The 16,046-nt window shown below is 41.4% G+C and overlaps 1 protein-coding gene across 6 annotated transcripts in view; it reads right to left on the reverse strand.

Moving 5' to 3' along the window:
• Positions 1 to 1,391: 1,391 nt before the first annotated feature.
• LOC105061209 (uncharacterized) overlaps positions 1,392 to 16,046 on the reverse strand; it is a 36,087-nt gene continuing 21,432 nt past the window's right edge. For 3 of the 6 annotated variants that reach the window (XM_029260738.2, XM_010945193.4, XM_010945187.4), the window contains 4 exons: positions 3,533 to 3,640; positions 2,162 to 2,213; positions 2,035 to 2,079; positions 1,392 to 1,957 (listed from right to left, as the gene is read on the reverse strand). In XM_029260738.2, coding sequence (XP_029116571.1) covers positions 1,920 to 1,957; positions 2,035 to 2,079; positions 2,162 to 2,213; positions 3,533 to 3,640 — 243 coding nt within the window. In that variant the 3' untranslated portion in view covers positions 1,392 to 1,919. The remainder of the gene's footprint in view (positions 1,958 to 2,034; positions 2,080 to 2,161; positions 2,214 to 3,532; positions 3,641 to 16,046) is intronic. The other 3 variants (XM_010945192.4, XM_010945190.4, XM_010945188.4) reach the window with 2 other exon arrangements.

A 16,046-nucleotide genomic window follows, 5' to 3' on the forward strand; every position in this document is an offset into this window, starting at 1 on the left:
CATAATTGTCACAACCAATAACTTGATGTTTCTGAATAAGTTGGATGTGCGAAGAAATTTTGATATCATAATCATAGAGTCAACATTGAGAGAAAGTGCTGCAAGGCATCGTCATTTTTAACAAATACATCAAAAAGTATGAATCAGTAAAAAAATTATTGTTAGAGTCAAAAAAGGAGTTCCGTTTTATTGCCATAAAACCACTACGGTACTCTCCTTCAAGTGGCTTCGAGCTGCTCCCATGCTTCCTTGGTTTCTAAGGCTGAACCTCATGCGGCTTGGGAGGGATTAATGGCGGCTATGTGCCAAATGGGATTCACATGTATGTCGCTCCAAAGAGACTCCCTAACGGTGATCACTTGGATTCGCAACAATCTCTCCTCCTTTTGATGCTCTGGTATTCTCCCTTTGCTTCGCCTCAAATCTCGGTCTCGCATGCTTTTCGAGAAGCAAATCTTACATGCTTTCCCAGAAGTAAATCAATCAACGGATGCTCTTGCCTTATCCCATGTGGCTGCCTCCTTTTCCTCTATTTCTTTGCTGCCCTCTATTGCTCGATCGCTGGTGTTGGCTGATGTGGCCGCATCAGCTTCCCTAGAGCCTAGCTTCTTTCCTGCCTTCTCTCTTTTGGGCCTTCGGAGCCCCCTCTAATAACCAAAAAAAAAAAAAACTTAACTAAAGGCTGACATTGATACCACCAAATATTGTCTCCTGCTTTGAAATGGACTGCACTTAACATTCAGACCATGGTTAACCGTGGAAACGTCATGAATTTGGGCAACTGTGTTCGGCTACTAAAAACCTGAAATGGAGAGTGAAAGAAAATGACGAATAATTATTGATATAATTTTTAAAGATTATAACTAATGATTTTTGCAGTAAATTACTTCAGCAGAAGCCTACCGTACTTTGCGCAAAGCCTAGCGTCGACCATCTAGTTCCAGAGCAATTGCACCAGTTTTTGGCATCATGTAGACAACAAGCAGACAATGCATGCGACCACTGTCAAATGGAATGGTAATAGCTTAACGGGGGATGTGAAGCTCTTCATAATTCCAAAAGACAATTTTTTTCATGAAGCTGCAAGAAACCGTACCAGCCAAGGACAGCAAATCTTGAGTCATTGTCACGGTCACAGGAGAGTACTGGTTACTAATCCATACAGAAAAACTATCAAGCACCCTGCTAACAACTTCCAATATGTACATCCACAATCTCTCAACAATTTTTAGAGAAGTGTGAGTCCATTTAATGTGATATTGCAGACGAAGTTTATCAGTGGCTTTGCAGCTCCTCACCCGAGAGCTTCAGTATTATACATTTCCAGTCTCTCTTTGCATCCTTCACACATGAATACTTGGAGGCCACCAAATATTATTAAGGACTAAAAATCGGCAAACTAAATCAATTCCACTCAAGTTTTATGTGAACCACATAAAAATACATGACAAAATATTGGAAAAAAAAAAAGCTCGACATAGTTAGACCAGATTACCAGTATTATACATCTCTGACATTGGAACTGCTGTTTTCAACTAGAAGAAATCATGTTGCTTCAAAGTGCTAACTCAGTATTACAGAACCTCTAATAAATAAATAATGTATATTTGCTAAACCACTGTATTCATTTTACTTCCCAGCTTACGGGGCATTTGTTTTGCCTTCTTCGCCATGAAATTAGCACAAGATGTTAATGGCATTAGGAGGAAAAGGATTAAGAAAAAGAACAAATGGTAACAGTTGAAGCAGCTGTACATAAGCCTGTATTTATTCCCCATAAATAGAGGTAAGAATGCAGACGAATCTGTTCTTTTTTCGGCAGTGCCACCAGTGAAGCAGATACTCGGGCTTCAGCATCTTTGATGTTTAGTCCCAAAAAGAACACACCAAAATGGAAAGAGCCGCCTCGAGAATCAGAATTAGGAAGCTTCGTCAGGCTCTTCACAGGCTTTGCCAACTGCAGAAAAATCAGACATCGTAATGCAGTTGCACGACTCAAAAATTTCAAACCATAGACAGCCTTTGGTTCCTTACCAGGAAGATCAAAAAGTTCACCAGGCTCTTCACAAACTTTGCCAACTGCAGAAAAATCAGACAACATTGTAATGCAGCTGCAAATGACTCAAAAAGTTTGAACAATAGTTAGACTTTGCTTGCTTACTAGGAAGATCAACAGCTAGATTTGCTTGAGCATCAGCATCGGAATTGAACTCCTTCAACAGTAATCAACAAAAGCCGAAGTCAGTACAGAGGGCATAAAATAACAGGCAAAACAATGCCAATAATCAAATAGTTAACTGAGTTCTTTTATTCCTTTTTCTAGAAAAGATCTATAGTTACCAAGACAAACAAAACTATGCTCTCCTGAGAAATTAAAAGACCATCGGAACTCCCATGATATGTCAATTACTAAAGACAACCATAACAAGTTCTTTCTAAGAAAAGAACAGGTTATTTTTGCATATAGCCCCCTATGTATTGTCTCTTGTGTATAACTCCCTTTCTTTTTCCTAACTGGTGCCAAACACCTCAATTATCACAAAAATCTCCACATAACTCCACCATTCAACAGTCTGTTAGTAAATGAGAAATATTATGTACATTAACAGTTGGTAGCATAATGCCACAATTTTACAATGTAATTGATCTTTTATCTCTTAAATACAACGACAAATTATACAGCTAGATTGGATGGCTAGAACATCTTCTGTTTAGAGTCCTTGGACTTGGTGTCCTCTGTTATGTAGATACATGGTAACTAAATTTAGGCTTTCTTTCACATATATAGTTCATTAATGTGGCTATTTTATAAACACTTACTTCAAAAAGTAAAGGTATTTCTGAGTTTAAAGAAGCAGGGCAACTGTCTCCTATATTTGAAGCATTATGCTATTAATATTCCAAGAACATTCCTTCTGTACTAAAAAACAGTTAACTAGGGAGTCATTTGGGAATTATTGTGAAAATGAAGGTGTCAGTTGCAAATAGTGAAAAGAAAGGGACTCATACAAAAATAAACAATAATCTAGGAGGTTCTATGCACCCTCACCTCCATTCCAAAAAAGCGCATGCGCGCGCACACACACACACGCACCCACACACACACACACACACACACACAGAGCACTTATTTCTCAAGGTTGTATTACCATGCATCAGTGCAGTAGGCAAGGATTGCCTTCATACCTTACAATAGAAAAATAACAAAAAAGTTGCTATTCTGCAGCCTACTTAGGAATGCAAGGTTTTAATGTCCATATGCTTGCTAAAATTTGTGGATGCAACAATTGCTCCGAAGAACAGACTTCGAAAAGGACAGCCTGTTGATTTAAAATCAGCAGATTCTAGCACATGAAGTTAAGCAAAACTGAACAGTTTACTGTATTCATGTATGTCATGGAAGTTTGTACAGTTACATAAGGGATGAAAAATGAAGCATTTGCCTTGTACTGAGCAAGAAGCATCTTGCTCATATTTGAACATCATATCCAAAACTCAACTATGGTAAGCATTAGAGACAGATTCTTCTTACCCTTTTGACATGGCTGATCTTGAATGATAGGAACATGTCCTTTAGTTCTTTTGCCTCTTTACACAAGTTAGCCAAATTTTGGTTCTTGGTTCGCCAAAGATCTTGTACCTGTTTTCAGGAAGTAGACAATGTCATGGCATCCAAAAAAAAAAAAAAGATGAGGCAGTACAATGTTAGATTAGCAAACAAAGTTGTATTGACAGAAGTGTCAAGACTACTAAGAGTAAGATGGTTGTTTTGCAGAAGGCAGACTAGATGATGAGTGTGTGACAATGGTGTTTCTTTAAATGGCCTGAAAAGTTTGAGAGGGCACAAACCACAAGATGGCTTTATATAGGATTACGGCAGCGATGGATACCATGGGGAGGATATCAAAGGCTAAAAACAGGATACAAATCAAGGTATGCTGTACCGTACAATACTAATTCGGTACTGATACATAGTAAGGAGGGTTGTACAAACACTCGATACGCCAAACCGGCACTATACCGATATAATAACAAGTTGGCACTGGTACGAGGCTCAGTACCAAGACAGCAAACCTCAATACAAATGCCTCTCAAGGAGCTCGTTCGAGGGAAAAAGTATTCTATTCATTTGATAAAGCAACAAGCATAAATTCCATTAACCACAGAAAGTACAATTAGTGGTCATCTTTGCTGAAGGACCAATACTCTTTTCCTAACTACAACCATAATGTAAGCCCCAAGCGACAAAACAAGGCATAGAACTTATTTGCATTAGATCAGATAGGATGAAATCCCACTAGATTTTGTGATCCCATTGGATTTCTCGACTGTTGCATGTTTGGCACAATATTTTATTTGTTAAATATCCTATCAGAGAACTAAAATCCTGTGGAATCACTTTTTAGGGGAAAAAAGTGCCCAAAAGAACATCTCCCCCATGGGAGTCGATGCTTTTCTTGCAAGCCTCTCTAATGGTCTTTGAGAAGGTTTTCACTCAAAAACCAATGAATCCATCCCAAGGTTCACCATATTTGGAGCGTACAAGCTGTACAGGGGGTGGACTAGCAATGGTTCCACACAGCCATTCAAGATACCGATAAGGGTGGAGGAGAGGGAGAATAGGAGAGAGGAAAAGAGAAAGAGGGAGAGGGTGGGAGAGGGTGGGAGAGGGAGGGAGCGAGGGAGGGAGAGCATGGGAGAGGGAGGCCAAAGGAGGCTGGTAGAGGGCAAGGGAGGGGAGTAGAGGGGCAGAGGAAGGGCCCTGCCCTTCGGTTCCCTCGTTTTGTTCAAAACAAGGGTCCCGAATGGGGCCCTTTTTATTTTTAAAAAAATAAGTTACCCTCGCTGTTTCAAATGAAGAGCCATTCCTTCGCCCCTCCCTATCACTCTGCCGACCTCCGGCTATCCTCCTGCTCTCCCTATCCCCTGCCCCCCTAGCCCTACTATGTTGGTGCAGGCCTAGCACGAAACAGCATGATACCGTACCAAACCATACTTCCAAGCAACTAATATGGGCCCCGATACCGATACAATGGTCCTTGATCCATCCAATCCCTTTTGCTCCCCACTCCCACCTCAACCTTCGTATCCCCATCCTACCCCTTCCATGACTATTGGTTGCCCTGCGACCACTCAATTCTCCTATCCTAAGGCCCCTCACCTCCTATACATGTTCCAGCAAATAAAAAGGCCCATGGCCCTCAGCACTGGCATCTCTTTCACCAAGGGACTCCCATTGGCAACAATGAAGCTACCAGCAACCCCTTATTAGGCTCATGCTCTACTCTCTGAAAGGCTAATAATCAACATGGGCCAACTTAACAATAAGCCAAGCTAACTAAAGCAAGCTATGGGCCTTATCTTAGACCTCTAATTTTAGGCCGACAAAACATCTGAACTTCATCGGCTGGCCTAGATTGGTCCCATAACCCATGCTGCCTCCCCAATAATATTGCCCCTTCTCTTCTTTTCCCTTGCTCGTTTACCCTCCATTGCGCCTCTCATGATAAGGGTGTAAATGATACCCAAAAACCCAATATCTCCACCCAGTTTTTTTATAATATTCAAGTATGGATCCAATTTAAATCCCTAATAACCTTATGGGATAGTAGGTAGGTTCCACAAAAAAGATTGGATTCTTATTGAATCAAATTTGGATATAGCTATACTCAAATCTGAAAACCCGATAACTTGATACATAGACACATATGCATATTTGTAGTACATATAAATATAAGAATATAAAGAGAATTTGCAACATGGCTTGCATTAATTCCTTTTCTCCATGTTCGGATTTGTGCTTTTTCTCATGCATGCACTCAACTCTCGGCAGCTACCATTTCATTTCCCAATTCCCAACTGACACTTGCATTTCAATTTTGTTTTAATCCACATGTCAATTTTGTTTTAGTCCAATTAAACATAAATTAAAACTTAAATTTGTTCTCAAAGTGATTGGATTTTTTTTCAAAATTAATCATTCACTGCGAATATCATGCTCCTTTCACATTGCAATCCATTGTTTTAGAAACATACCGCGCATCAACCTTGGCGCTCCCGCATAAAGTAGATCGGTAGACCCAGTGCCCTAACTAGGCCTAGTGAGCCCAACTGAGGCAGGCGCTTGGGTGTGCTTTCACATGTAAATTGCCTGCTTTGACTGAACAGATCAGATTATTTGGGTAACTAGAAAATTGTTGTGTTACTAGAAAATTGATTTGTTGCACATTTTCACTAAACCTTCAGCCTATCATCTTTCCCAATTATTCCTTCTTATATCTTCCTCCCCAAAACCAGTAAATCCTCGCTTCTCTCTCTCATGATTGGTGGCTAGTGGGTGGTGGTCTCTTGTCGGCAGTGAGCAATTAGCAAACGACTATGTTGATGTGGCGGAGGTAGCATTAGGTTGGTGCAATAGTGGTTGAGCCATGAACATGGAGGTCGTGGGTGGAGCCACAAATGCAAGCTCAAGTCGAGTACTTGGACAGTGTGGTGCTGTGGATGTCGGGGCTACCACCTGCAACAATGATGGTGGAGACATGGTGGTGCTGCAGCTGCTACAGGTGGTGCCTGCAACAACAGCGGCTGCTGCTGTGGTGGTGCCTGCAACAGCAGCAGCTGCTGCCGTGATGGTGCTGTCTTGCAGCAGCAGTAAGCAGTGCATTCTGCCACCGAGTGCCGATGATGCTGCAGCTGCTGATGGCCTTGCAGCAGCAGTAAGCAGTGAATTCTGCCAGACTAGCACTTCTGCTCCTCCACCAAGGAGCCGTTTGCAGCGAGAAGCAAGGGATGTTGTGAATGGTGGGAGGTCAAAGAAAGAGAATTGACCTATTCATAGAGTGATCCTATCATCTATATAGAGGATATATACTATGTCCTAATTTATATAAATAAAGATATGGGTGTGAGTGCTAATGGTGCTGCAGCTGCTGATGCCAGGTGTAAGTGCCAATGGTGCTGCAGCTGCTGCCTGGCATCAGCAGCAAACAGTAGCTGCTGCTACCAGTGGCAACGCCCACAACAGCAGCAAGGAGCAGCTGCTGCGGCTGACAGCGGTGCTGCCTGGCAGCGACAGCTGCAAGCAGCAGAGGTTTCTAATGCTAGTGCTGCCACATGAAGCATGATGTTGCCACATCATGTGGTTCTGTGATGGGTCAAGTTTCATTTTGGATTTCTGACCCATTTAAGAAACAAGTCGGTTCAGGTTGACAGGTTTTCCATAATACCTATGTCTCAACCTGACCTGACCTGATCTGACTCAAAGCTGTCCCATTGCCACCCCTAATTATGGTGGGGGGAACTTTGTAAGTGAAAGAGTAATAAAGCAGATTTCTGGAGAGGAAAAAAGGTTATATGGTAGTCGAGTAAAGGAAGGAAGATGCAGATGGAAAGAGTGACCACTAGAATTAGCCAGAGTAGCAAATTGCTCACTCAATAGGGAAATACTAAGAATACAAAGGCCCAAGTAGAGAAATCATGATAACAATTGCCTTTGTGTCAAAATGAACAGAAGAGGGCACCCCTATATTCAAGAGGAGGAGCTAAAATAAAGCCCTGTGATGCACAACAAAGCATTGTTTGACAAAGCATCATAAAAAATATGTGTTATCATAAGCTTGAGAGCCAATTATAATGTTGATGCCTTGATGGATCTCACTTTGGTCAATAAAGCCAATCCTATGTATGCAGGCTAAGGCTTGTTGTGAGATCCGGCTCGCTCAGCCAGCCCAATCCAAATTTGGGGCCCGCCTATTAGGCAGTGCCCACCCTCAACCCAAATCGAACAGGGGAAATTATCCCTTGTTCCACCACCTCCCACCTGAATCCTCCCCCATCTCTCTTTTACTCTTGCACGCAGTCTCTCTCTCTCTCTCTCTCCTGCATGCCCTCTCTCTCTCTCTCTTTCTCTCTCTCTAGGGGTCTCTTGCTCAACGATCTTCTTCTTTCTCTTATCTTCTTCTTCCTCTTCTTTCCTTCTTCTCCTTCTCCTTCTTCTTCTTCTTCTTCCCCCTCCTCTTTTCTTCTTTTCTCTTCTTTGGCGTGGTTTGCTGCCCTAGTTCCCTTCCTCATCAACATGAATAAACCCCAAACCTCTCTCGGCATTTAATGTGATTTAAATCTGAGATTTAATTATTAGATGGTTTAGGGTAATAGGGAAACAATATTAAGAAAGGTTGTTGATTTTAGGATGGATTGAATCTGTTTGTGATAGTCCAGGATTTTTAATTCTTTAATGGTTCAGCATTCCAATCTGAAAATTTAATTGAGGATTATTCACCGGTTGCTCAATGTAAGAATCAGCCATAATTAGCATCAATTTGTTGCATGTGAATTTCAAATCAAACTTGGATTCCTACAATAACCTCAGCCATATCGCATACAGACAAATTGCCAAGTACTACCCAATACATATACCATAATTAAGAGTGACTTCCTGAAAAGGATTAAAATGATTAAGAGAGAGATGCTGGCCAAACAGTCCCATGTTTTAGTTGTCTTAAGATACTTAGACATCCAAAATCAAGTACTTTAACCAGTTCTAAACAACAAGTATCGTGTAAGCGTGGGCTTGGGGGTGGGGGAAAGATGAAGGGAATGCAGTGAGCAAATTCTTATCACCATGCAAGAGGACAAATTTTTCTCAAAAAAAGAAACAAAAAGGACATAGAGAAGACAACAAAGAAGGCCCATCTGAGGGAGAAGGTGATTTTCTCACAAGAATGGAGATAAACAAATTTGTTACTGAAGTATCACACAATCATGTTCGCAAGGATATAATGAGAAAGATACAATCAACATGTTTTCCATGAAATGAACTAACCAAGCAATGATTCACAAGAAATCATAAAAACTAGCACCTAGTACCTGACTAAAATCTTAAACGAAACTAATCCAGAACAAAAGTAGTCATAGCTCTAACCATCTAACCCAAAGTTTGCGGACTTGATACCAGAACCCATACCGGCCAGTCGACGGTACAAATCGATATGGATCCATATCGAACTGGACTGGCGTGAACCGACACGGGCAAAGGAAGCGAACCGGGAGGAAAAGAGAGAAAGAGAGATAGAGAGAGGGAGGAAGAAAGAAGAGGGAGGGGAAGACGTCGAAGAGGCCTCCGGCTGTCCGCCATGACTGCTGGACGCATACTCCATATCTGCAGCGCCGCGGACGGGTTTTTTTAAAAAATCTGAAAAATAGTAAAGCCGACAATGAATTTACCGGCATCACTTAAAAAAGTTAAAAACAATGAAACCGAAAAACTCATTGCCAGCTTAACTATTCATCGACGTTTTTAAAAGAAATAGATGAAAGAACAGGGGTGGTCACCCCTATTCTGCACCACGCTTTGCCCGCACTATTTTCACCGCTCGATGGCCACGGCAGCCATCCGACAAACTCCGACAGTCCTTCCGCCAACTATGCCTCCCTTCAGTACATCGCTCCCCCTCTCTCTTTTTTGCTTATTTAAAAGCCCTATCGGATGACACCGAGCCGCGGATGCTTCCGCGGCCCTCCGACGGCCACAGCGGACCACCGTCGGCCTCCGACGGCATCGTGTTCCCTCTCCCTCTCCTCCTCTACTCCTCTGTTCCTCTCTTTCCCTCTCCCTCCTTCGATGTACCGCTCTCCTCGGTAGAACGGTCCCGGTCCCCATCGGTCCGACTCGGTTCGGGATGTACTGGCCGATTCGGACCGATACGAAATTCACTGAATTCTAACCTTTTAGCATCCCAAGCTCAGATGCATTTTTTTCTTTGGGGGTAGGTGTAGGGGCTATAGGATGTTGCAGTTGAAAACTAAACAAAAACTCAACCCAGATAGAAATAGAAAAAATGTTAACTAAACTAGAATCCACATCCTTGATGCACCATTTTGGACTCTCCAAGCCATTTGCCCTTTGCCCTTTTTGGTGATAACATCTCCCCTTAAGAATTTTTCGAAGTAGCCATGAGAAGCACTGCCAAAGGAGTTAAGCAACAGGTTGCGTAGGGTGCAAAAGATGTTTCACACTCGATAAGGGAGAATACAAACAGCAAGCAAGTGAGAGGAGAGAGAGAAAGAGAGAGGGGTTAGTAACAGGAAATGGAGAGAGTAGTAGTTGAAAGATGCCACTGAAAGCAGGTGATAGAAATAGGAATATGACATGTACTAAGAAAAAGAAGAGTTTAGGAAGGTAATGGTCGGCCAGAGAAGGTAAAGAATTGTGCCACCATACAGGTGAAAGGTATATAAAGCAAATGGCAATCCATCAACAGTCAAAGTCAAATCTTGGCAAGTATGCTGATCCATTCTAATACAGTACACAAAGACCAAAGTAAATGATACATTATTGTGATGTATGAGGGGCCAAAGTTTAAAAAAAAGTGAAAATGGATACAAGAATTTATAAGAGGGGACCACATCATATCATAAGGGTCAATGCAGGATTCATTAACTTTAACAAACTCCAAATAAATAAAAAAGAAGAAAAGAAGATGCCTTCTAGAACCTCAATTATTGCGGAAGAATGCATTAAGTTAAATTACAAAAGCCACAATTTTTTAGGCTATCATAATATAGTGTCACAAGACAGACACAGGTTTCATTGATTCAGGGGCAGAGATTTACAGATGAAGATTAAATTCTCCACCAACTCAACTTCAAATCAAGATCATTAATTCATTCTAACTTCTAAGTGGAAAGAGTTTCTAAATATCCACTTTCATTATGCTTCATTGTGCTTGAAGGCCCATGTCTTCATAATTCATATGGTTATTATGGTATAAATGCTAACCATGCGATCATGATTCTATGGTTCTTAGAGACTATTTCACACCTCAGCCAACCTATCCACCCACCACTTCAACCCTCCCACCCCCCACCACTTCTCCACCAAAAACTAAAAAGGAAGAAAAATGAGCTTCTTTATATATAACACTGCACATTTTACACATATATAATTTCTCGCTTGTAGAACAATCAAGAATTGCTTCCAAGCTGAGGTTTCACAATCAGTTAATTGATCAAAAAAGAAGCAATCACTTTGACATTTATCTTATCAAGCATAGTATTCTAGTTCCTAAGTTTCTTCGTGTATTGCTATAAATAATATCACAGTATTATAGCACCCTTCACATTGACAAATTTTTCGTTATGGACCCTGCCACATGGGGGTTATATGTTGGCAATTGATATTGATTGTTTCAAAAGTTGATACTATGGACCTACTCCACAGGGGTTAATTGCGGTACTATGGACCTACTCCATAGTGGTTAAATGCGGTATGCTGGCTCTGTCACAAAGATTATATGTGGCCGTAGTTGTATAAACTGATGAGTTAATAGAATGCTTTTGAAAGACACAATCTCATGATATTCTTAGAAATATTGGTGCAATCATTTGTTTCTATATGGATTTTGAAATACTTTTAGTTTACATGAGTTTTCGGTACATGATTTTACCTATGTTGCAGAGTAGTAAGTTTGCCTCTAACTATAAATATTATATTGTTACACTAGTTATTATATCAAGCGCTTATTTGGCTACACAGCTTGATTTCTTTGATTATGTCTTGGTTACTTATTACACTATTAGCTCATTCTTTTAATTCCTATATTTTTACAAAGCCCGAAGCATGATGTGGATGGATAAAAATTGGATTGTGAGATTAGAGTGAAGATCTAGTTAGCCATCTCAAACCAACCTTCCAAATTTTATAGAATCCTCTTTATACTACTTTATGCATTATGTAATTAAAATTATCTATGTATGACAACTTTGAATGTTTTATTTTAGAATTTGAGTTAATGGATCTTAAATCATATACATATACATATACATACACACATACACACATACACACACATATATATATATATGTGTTAAAACGGAGGCTTCTCAGTGCAGAGACCTTCTTTCGCCTCATGTCCTTAAAAAAAGAGAAGAGACCGCCACGTGTCCTCGAGAAAAAGGAGAAGAGCTAGCGAGGGAGAAAAACCAACCGCAACCCGCCTTGCCCCCTCTCCTCCCAACGGACGGTGGCTGTGATCCCGACAGCGATGTTCTACTCTTCATCTGCCTTTTCGCCGCCGCCCCCGGCTTCGTACACCCGCCCACCATTGCCATCCAAGTTGTCGCCGACAAGTCTGTTGAAGGCAGTGGAGTACGTCATATCGAAGGTGGACGATCTGATGAATTGGGCCCGGTGCGGGTCGATCTGGCCGATGACCTTCGTGCTCGCATGCTGCGCCGTGGAGTATTGTAATTTGTTCGCATAATGTGATCAAGGGAGTGTTCTGACGATCTTTATCTTCCAAGCTATTACTTTCGTAATCAGTTTGTTTCTCCCTTTCCGGTCTGTATGATCTTTATCGATTCTTTCCCTTGAAAAATTTCACTCAACTTGATTTTTACGAAGGTGCTGTTAAAACTATCGCTTTAAATCAAAATATGTTTGTCGATTTAAATTTACAGAAAGCAAGCAGATTTCTATTATTTTTTTGATATAGAACAGTCTTTGATTTCTGAGATTATTATAAGGACTTCACTATAAATTTTGATGAAGTTGCTTGCTTTTTACTCTTATTGAAGATTTGGATTTCAGTTCTTGTGTAGTGTCCATGATTTTGTGAGTGTTGATGCCCCTGCTTCAAAGCATTTGGATGAGTCCACATCTGGAAGTGGCCAAAACTTGTCCTCCCAAAAAGAACGTGGAGAAGAATTAAGGCCAGAGTCTCAGAAACGGCTCTTTCTTTCTCCCAAACCCACAACCGGGTATTTGGGAAGACAAACCAGAGAGCCCGAGAGTTGGCATTTTTTGATGCTGCAAGCCTTTGATGGTGGAGGCTTTTTTTGTTACCATCTTTTGCCAGATCTGGCTTTTTACTTGTGTTTTGAAAGTTGAGGGTGTTTGTGTAATCATTTACACATTCAAGGCAGTACATCGTATCTTTTTCCCTAATGCTTTTGTGCTAAAGGTACTCAGCTCAAAACCCCAGCCATCGCCTAAGCTTCCATATTCGGCTGCTCCAAGCCTCCCACCCGATTGGGACTCCTAAAGAGGAAAAAAAAAGGAAAACATGGAAAAATCAACGAAAATAGAAGAAAAACGAAAAAAATTAAGAATAAGACCTTTCCCCACATGAATGATCACTTCTTTTTCTTTTCATTTCATTATCTTTTTCAGACATATGTGGGAAAAGAGAGCACTAGAGAGAGATTAGAGGGTTTCTTAGGTTCCCATCCCATGCATCGTATAAGATTATAAGCTAGTATATATATTAAAATGGAGGCTCTGCATTGTGTATATATTAAAACAGAGGCTCGCCAATGCAGAGCCTCCATTTGACACGTGGGTAAAGACTTTTGCAACAGGAGGGCAAGAGGTTTCGTACCCATGTTTTCCCGTTTCTCCTTTGTTTTCCATCCATAGGAGTCCAATCGCATAAGGGGCTTGGAGTGGCGGAATAAGGAAGCTTAGATGATGGCTGGGCTTTTGTGTTGGGTATTTCCTTTCTTTTTGCAAAATATTTCTTATTCTTTTAAAAATAAAAAGAGCAGCTAAATAGGAAAGCTTAGATGATGGCTGGGCTTTTGTGTTGGGTATTTCCTTTCTTTTTTCAAAAGATTTTTATTTCTAATTTTTAAAAATAAATTAAAATTAAAAAAAAACTGTGGTTATCTCTAAGTTTTCTTTAAAAAACATAAAATAAAGAACTATGGTTATGTCTAAATTTTCTTTAAAACAAAAATTAGATTTCTCTGTTATGATAATGGCTACAAAAAAATTAACAATCATACTAATCTAATATATATATATATATATATATATATATATATATATATATATATATATATATTAAAACAGGCTTCTACATTGGTAAAGCTTCTATTTGATATCTGTACATGTTATTGATAAGAGTGGAAAGCGAGGGGAGAAAATATGGGGATTATGGCAACAACGAGGTGGAATGGCTGCATGAATGATCCGTGGGCTAAGATGGAAAAAAGAGAGAAGATCAAGAAGAAGAGGGAGAAGAAGCCAAGGAGGAGATGTCGGCATGGGCAAGGATGAAGACGAGATAGTTATTGAAATCGAAAACATAATTATAGTACTAGAGCTGTACCAAATCCAGGGCTGATCAGAGTTAGGGGAGATTTGCTACTCCAAGAGGCTGCAGATCTCGCAGAGCCCCTCCAAGAGCTACCATACGGCTGCCACCACCACCGCTATCCCCATGGCTCCACTGCCACTGCCAATTGGAGAAGAGGGAGGGCAATAAATGGATCTTGGGGTGCATATGGGAGGGTGGGATGTGTGGGCAATTCTGTGTGAGGTAAAAAGAGGTGGGCGATGCGCTTCTTCGATGATGGTAGCGTTTGCAGCGGTGATGTAAATTTTCGAGTTGCGAAGGGGATAAAAGAGGATTTTAAAGAGGGATAGGAAAGGGTAAAATTTGAAGACCGAGGGAGGAGGGTGGACTGCTATCCGATTTCTTGATCGTTCGAGTAGACTAGGTATAAAATACTTCATTTTTGTTTTGAGATATCTCTATTCTGAAGAAATGAAACATCGATTAAATGATTTTTAATTCTTACTTGGTCATCACATCCCATGTATTGCATGGGAATATAAGCTAGTATATATATAAATATATATATATATATATATATATTAAAATGGAGGCTTCTCAATGGAAAAGCTGTCGTTTGACGCATGGAACTTTGGAGAAAGTGGGAGGGAGCTACATCGCAAAAAAATATTTCATTCTACGTGCTTCAAATTCAAAGCGGTGGAGGGGTAGGAGAGGCAGGGGATGGCAGAGGCGGCAGCAGGGGAGGAAAGCAGGAGGTTGGAGTCAAGGGAGTTGGTCTGGGCAACGGCCTAGATGCCTCACACACGACCCTCATCGGGGCCATTGAAGCACCTTTGGAGATCGGAGGGGTTTCTTAGGTTCCACGTGCAGGACATCTAAAGACCCATCACGGATCGAAGGGGTTTCTTAGGTTCCGCGTGCAGAGGCGGCGAACTCTTCCCTTCTGACCCCCAACCCCTCCTCTCCTCCTCCGACGTTGCTTCTCCTCCGCTGCTGCCGCAACAGCCTTCTCCCCCCTCCCCTCCATCAACGCCACTGCCCTTTCCTTGGAGGACTGACACGAAGTTAAGAAGGCGGGCAAAAAAAAATTTCATTCAATGTGCTTCGAATTCGATGCAGCAGAGGGGTCGGAGAGGCAGGGGACGACAGAGGCAGCGGGGGGGGAGGAGAACAGGAGGTTGGGGTCGAGGGAGATGGTCTAGACGGCAGTCAAGTTGCCTCACACATGGCCATCATCGGGGCTGTGGAAGTGCCTTTGGAGATCAGAGGGGTTTCTTAGGTTCCATGTGCATAGGCGGAGAACTCTTCCCTTCCGACCCCCAACCCCTCTTCTCCGACAACATCGCTGCCTCCTCCATTGCCGTAGCCTTCTCCCCCCTCCCCTCCATCGATGCTGCTGCCCTTTTCGCAGACTACTTGCCAGCGGGAGTCAGAAGGCAGCATGGAAATCACGAGAGAGGCAAGAAAAACAAGAGAAAGAAAGATGGAAGCATTAAGCGCGATGAGTCGGTGGTGGGGACGGAGTGGGGGCGCTCGGTCTATTCTGGCTATTCCTGGAGAGTTGGGATGCGAGTTTTTGGGGATAAAGAGGTGGAAGTAACATGCTTCCTTTTGCAAGGATGAGGACAAAAAGAAGTAACATGTTGATTATACAATAATGATGGTTTTGTACGTCTTTAGAGAAAGATCTAGGCATTAGTGAAGCATATGCTTGAGTTCATGGATTTTAACTGAAATATTATGCTGAATCAGACATGAAAGATATCGCACTATTTACAACCAATGTGGTGAGCCCTTTTTTTAGTTTTCTTAACTTAAGAGTTTTTTTCTTCTCTTATCATCTTTTCTTTTATGGTGCATGGATAGATCTATAAAATTTTTCAAGCATCGAAAGGAGTGTGATATTCGGCTAAGCAATAGAGAGGGAATGAATATCGAGAAAGTCAAGTATATCTCATATCATGGTTG

Source organism: Elaeis guineensis, chromosome 11, assembly GCF_000442705.2.
Source record: "Elaeis guineensis isolate ETL-2024a chromosome 11, EG11, whole genome shotgun sequence".
NCBI lineage: Eukaryota > Viridiplantae > Streptophyta > Magnoliopsida > Arecales > Arecaceae > Elaeis > Elaeis guineensis.